General features: G+C 42.2%; 1 protein-coding gene across 1 annotated transcript; it reads left to right on the plus strand.

Moving 5' to 3' along the window:
* Nucleotides 1-553: 553 nt before the first annotated feature.
* On the plus strand, nt 554-5,474 carry LOC122050752 (proline-rich receptor-like protein kinase PERK13). Its single transcript, XM_042611634.1, has 8 exons — nt 554-1,403; nt 1,486-1,872; nt 4,255-4,341; nt 4,407-4,477; nt 4,603-4,679; nt 4,767-4,914; nt 4,994-5,155; nt 5,253-5,474. Exons 1-8 carry the CDS (start codon nt 554-556, stop codon nt 5,472-5,474), a joined length of 2,004 nt encoding a protein of 667 aa, XP_042467568.1.
* Nucleotides 5,475-6,000: the final 526 nt, after the last annotated feature.

A 6,000-nucleotide genomic window follows, 5' to 3' on the forward strand; every position in this document is an offset into this window, starting at 1 on the left:
TTGTTCGCCATTTACGCCACGAGAAGTCACAGATGGAGAAGAGAATAGGGTTATTATTGTACATTCATTAAACAATGGGAAATGCTTCCTTTGATTTCATTTTGTGGGCTGGCTAATCCTTCAATAGCGGGCCTCATTTTAAACATAGATCCGGCCCATATTGAACCATACATAACCTCTAGAAGGAGAATCGCGACCATAAAAAGGAGAATCTAAAACAGGAAAATTCCAGTTGGATTTCCTTTTTTCGCGGTTTTATTTTAGGTATCTATTTTCCCGCCCTAAACCGCGGTGAACCCATAAATTTTAGAAGAAGAAAAATTCGCCACTTCTCTCGAACTCAATCTTCAATCACAAGTCTCAATTATCTGTCTTTTAATTTTTATATCCCGCATAAGATTTCAGAGTTTCTTCTTCTTCTTCTCAAATTCGCTTTTCTCTATCGCAAGCTTTTCTTTGATATCATAATTTTAGTAAATTATTTTTTTTGGTAATTTTAAACTATTAGGGGGTTAAATTAAAATTGCATGGGGAGAAACCTTGATCAAAGTAAATGACAGATTCGGCTCCGTCTCCAGCAACTTCCGACAATGATACAACGCCGACGACGACGACCACATCGCCTCCTCCGACCTCTTCTGATGCGGTTCCATCGCCTCCGGAGGAGGAGCCGGTGAATCCCAGTTCCCCTCCGCCGGCGTCGCCTTCGGACTCTCCATCGCCGCCTGCGACCCCAGCTGTCCAAGCTCCGCCTCCTGCCACCCAGCCTCCTCCAGCACAGCCAACGGCGACGCCGACGAATTCCAGCCTAAACGCTCCCACTCATCCGTCAAACACCGTCGCCTCGCCTCCTCCCCCCGACGGAAATATTCCCTTAAACCCGCAGTCGACAAATCAACCGACGACGACCCCTCCTCCTCCTCCTCCCCTGCCTCTGCCAGATGAGAAATCGCCGGCCAACGCGTTGCCGCCTCCGACGACATTGCCTCCGCCGTCTCCTCCTGCGGCTCCGAAGAGCCCCCCGACGACACCTCGGCCGTCGACGGCGATGGCGAATGCTACTCCAATTCCTAGTCCTCCGACCGGCATTGCTCCTCCGGCGAACGCGATGCCCACGCCTCCGACCCCGCCTGGCACTCCTCTGCCTCCTCCCTCGACGGCTACTGGCCAACAGAGAACCAGCACCGACAGTGTGAGCTATCACTCATCGAGAAGCGCTGCCCCTGAGACGGTCGATTCATCGAGGCACACCGAAACCGACGTTTTCGTCGTCGGAATCACCGTCGCCGGAGTGCTCGCGGTCCTCGCCTTAGTGTTCGTGGCTTTGAGGCGGAAGAAGAGAAGGCGGCCGGGAACTGGAGGGCGATACAGGCAAACCCCCAACGCCGAAAATTCTCCCGGCGGTCAGTTTAATTTCTCGACTGCAATGCTTAATCATTGGCCAGTTCTAAAACCGCGATCGAACTCACCCCATTTCTATTCTAGACATGATTCAGAGTTCCCACAGAGGGCCGGCGAACTCGTACGGGATCTACGTCGCAGACTCAATCGACGCCGGCGGATCCAAAGCCTGCTTCGGATACGAGGAGCTGACGCGGATAACGAACGGGTTTGCCCAGGAGAACCTGATCGGGCAGGGAGGGTTCGGGTCGGTGTACAAGGGGGCGTTAGTGGACGGGCGGCAGGTGGCGGTGAAACAGCTGAAAGACGGGAGCGGGCAGGGGGAAAGGGAGTTCCGGGCAGAGGTCGAGATCATCAGCAGAGTGCATCACCGCCACCTGGTGTCGCTGGTCGGTTACTGCGTCGCGGAGCATCACCGCCTGCTGGTGTACGAGTTTGTGTCGAACGACACTCTGGACCATCATTTACACGGTAAATACGTCAGATTCCTCGAATATTTTTTTTTATTTGAAATTTGAAATATGAAATATATATTTGAAAATATTTTTTTTTAAAAAAAATAAATTGATAAAAATCAAAATAGTATATACTGGCATGGATTCAATAGGAGAGATGAAGTGTTAGGTAAATAATTGATTGTATAAATGAGCTTAGTTAAATTTAGGTCAGCTTGAGTTGAAGAAAATTAAAGAGGCACGGCTCGAGTTCGAGTGAGTTTCTGAATTTGAACTTGAGCTCGGCTCGGTCAATTAATCATGAGCTTGAGCTCGACTCGAAAATAATGAATTTAAATGTAAAAATAAATGCGCACAAGCTAAGGTTCAAACCTTCAACCTCTAATAACCCTATGAAACAACTCTAGCTACAAATACCTCCTTAACATATTACTTAATTTTAAAGAAGTAATTGTTTTAAATATTAAAATACTAAATTAGTCGAGCTCGAATAGGCTCGACGAGCCTTCCAGCCAGTATTAAATGGGTTCGAGATCGGCTCGAATATTAAACGAGTTAGCTCGAGCTCGGTCAACTTCGAGCTCGAGTCGAGCTTTGACCGAGTCGCTCGTGAGCGGTTTGACTTATTTACACCCCTAGACTGTAATGTTGACTACGTGAAGACTTTGAATTAGAGAAAAAGTAGTTTCTTCTTCTTTTCTGCATACACCAAAGAGAGCAAACAGGATGTCGGTACCAAAAACCAGGGAAGGAGTCTATGACGTAGGCTCTCCGACACTCAAATCAGCATTTTGGTCAAGCGGAAACAAGAACAATAGATAAGTGTGGATAGCTGAGCGTAATTGCGAAGCCTAATTGAGAGTAATTTAATGTGATTTCACATACCTCACAAATAGAGGAAACCCCTCCTTTATATACCATCTCTAAGAATCTCCTCAATCATGAGGTGATAGAGAATGTAGGGTGTCAGAAGTTGTCTAGTAAGAAAATATATATAACCTAGGAGTCATATAGTCACCATTCGAGGAATCTTCTGTTATTCATGTGCACTCCTTTTGTAACTTACGCTATTAATGAGACGGTTGAAGAAATGTGCTGTCATAAGTTATCGGCTGATAGGAAGTGTAATCACCTTCGAAGAAAGTCCTAGTGAATGCTCATATTACAATAGAGGAATATTGTCTAACAAAATAGTTATTATTCTGACAGGTTGTTATGATTTTTTATCATGTTGTTTGCTAAGTCTATCTCAACCGGATCTTTAAATCGCCCGACTGTATAGCCATCATTTCCTTAAGCCGCTTGGTTATGCACTAGGTGATGTTGGAGAGCTGCTCTAGAAGGAATATAAAGCTAAGTCTCCTAGGTCCAGTCGGTTCTTTATCAACCGGTCATATACTAGGATACTTACCTCTGAGAAATGGGGAACTGAGTCTTGGGAGATTCAATCGATCGATACTTTAAGTCGATCGCCTAGATGATCAAAGACTTACCTTTGAAGTGAGACTAAGATCTAGAAGTCTAGCCAATTAAGTTTATAAGGAGAGTTAATTTATACTTAGAGCATCCACATCAGTTACCTTATCCAAAGTTTTTACCTTAAATTTTGGATAGGGTAGCTAAAATTTTTTTGCATCAGTTATCTTATCAATTCTCTAAATTTAGGAAATGGATTCCATTCCCTATACATCATAGATGAGAGAGAATAAATAGGAAAGCTGATATATGATGTAGTGAAAAGTGGATATCCAAATTTAATAAAATAACTCTTTTATCTTAAATTATGTATTTTGGATAGAAAAGTTAATGTTAATGCTCTTATCCTCTGTATGTATAAGGGACAAGCATACTACGCTATATAATTCTGACCGGAGTTATTACTGATCGATTATATGAAGAAGGACTATCATGTGAGGAAACCCATAGGGTCAACTGGTAGTGTGACGATCGGTTATGCTGCTGAAAGACTTTTACTAAGAGTGGGAAGCTGGATCCTCTTACGCCGGTTGGACATATGACCGACCGACTCTTTGGTAGGTTAAGCATCCCTGAACTTGGTTGACTATCGAATGATTGAAGATATAATAGATATCTTAATATAGGAATGGAATACTAGATCCCCTAGGTCCGACTAGCTAATAGACCGTTCATCCTCCTACTAAAGGTCTTAGTACCGAGCGAGAAGTAAAGTACTATAGAAAATGACATGCTGGTTGCCATCTCCCTATGAATTTAACTATCACGTCATCTTGACTTTAACTATCATGTCATATCCGAGTTCACCCATAGCATCCCGTATCAATCAGTTTTTTTTATCAGAAAGTATTTTTTTTTAAAAAAAACATCAAAATATATTTCTTATTTTAAATATATTTTTTTGGGACCTTTATGATGGTAGGGAAGGATATTCCTGTGTTGGATTGGTCCAAGAGAATGAAAATTGCTATAGGCTCTGCTCGTGGATTATCATATTTGCACGAAGATTGTAAGTATTTTTTTTCTTTTAAATGTAAATTATAAATTATAAATTATTTATTTATTTATTTTTAGGTCATCCTCGAATTATTCACAGGGATATCAAGTCCGCTAATATACTTTTGGATGAATCCTTTGAAGCACAGGCAATTTGTTCTATCACTTGAAATATTAAATTTCATATTTTAATCTATTTAACATTCATAATTAATCAATTATTCATATTTCTAGATATTAATTTTCTTTAATAAGACTATTTGCTTATGTACAGGTTGCAGATTTTGGGCTAGCAAAGCTAGCAAATGACACCAGTACTCATGTGTCTACTAGGGTTATGGGAACATTTGGGTGATCTCCTAATTTACTTATATTCAATAACTTATTTGCTTATTTTCCTAATTGCAAGTTGGAATTATAATTATTTATCGGTTGAAGATACTTAGCGCCCGAATATGCATCGAGCGGGAAATTAACGGATAGAAGCGATGTGTACTCATTTGGAGTGGTGCTTCTGGAACTCATAACCGGGCGAAAGCCCGTGGATATATCGTTACCTCTAGGGGACGAGAGTTTAGTCGAATGGGTACGTAAATTATCCACTTCAACCCTCTAAATTCTATTTAGATGAGTAAATATACAAGTTATTTTTTTGACATATAAAGGCTCGGCCCCGTTTGATTCACGCTTTAGAGAGCGGTGAGCTTGAGACGCTAGTAGATCCAAAGCTTGGGAACAACTTTTCGAAAAGCGATATGCTATGCATGATCGAAGCCGCGGCTGCTTGTGTTCGCCACTCGGCTCCCAAGCGCCCCCGCATGGTTCAGGTATATATTCATAGTGTTTACTATTTTAGAAATGCACTGATTTAAATTTTGAGTAAATTAATTACATATTTAAAAAATAAAAAAAAATTGTTTTCAGGTGCTGAGAGCACTGGACAGTGATGGGAACATGGCTGATCTCTCCAATGGAGTGAAGTTTGGGCAGAGCATTGTGTATGATTCCGCACAATATCAATCTGCGGACATCCAAAGGATGAGGAAGATGGCATTTGAGAGTGATAGTTTCAGCATCGATTGTGATAATAATTCTTCCACGGAGCATTTGAATCCAAACAGGAGCTCGAATTACAGCAGCAGTTAATTGTTCATCAACGTTAATCGTTAGATTAGCAGAGGAAGCTGGGCCTGTTATATTATCGTTAATCATTTGATTTCTGTACAGAAAGGTATATTGGATGAGTCTATGTGTATATGACTTTGTGAGGAATTATGCGGGTGGGAAAACAAAGAGTACTCTGGTTTATTTTGACATTAAAAGATGAAATTTCAATTTGCCCCCTTTTAACTAAATTTCGTATTTCATTTTTTTTTCCTCCTCTCGATTTCTTTAATTCGAACGCGAGCGGAGCGGAGTCGATCGTCGAAATGAGGGCAACGGAGCGGCTGCTCCAGGAGGTGGCGAATAGGGTGGAGCGGCAGCCGCGAAAGCTGAAGGCGTTCCTCTCCGTAGTCTTCGGCCATGAATGTCGTTTCCTTCGTCGTCTACGACCGGTAACCTGTTCGTCGGCCCTGACGCCGTGATCGAGGAATCTCCGCCCTGATCTACAAGCTCGTTGAAGCGAGGAACAGCGCAAGCACACTACTTTTTTACCTTTCTGTTTTATTCT

The sequence above is a fragment of the Zingiber officinale genome, chromosome 3A (assembly GCF_018446385.1).
Source record: "Zingiber officinale cultivar Zhangliang chromosome 3A, Zo_v1.1, whole genome shotgun sequence".
NCBI lineage: Eukaryota > Viridiplantae > Streptophyta > Magnoliopsida > Zingiberales > Zingiberaceae > Zingiber > Zingiber officinale.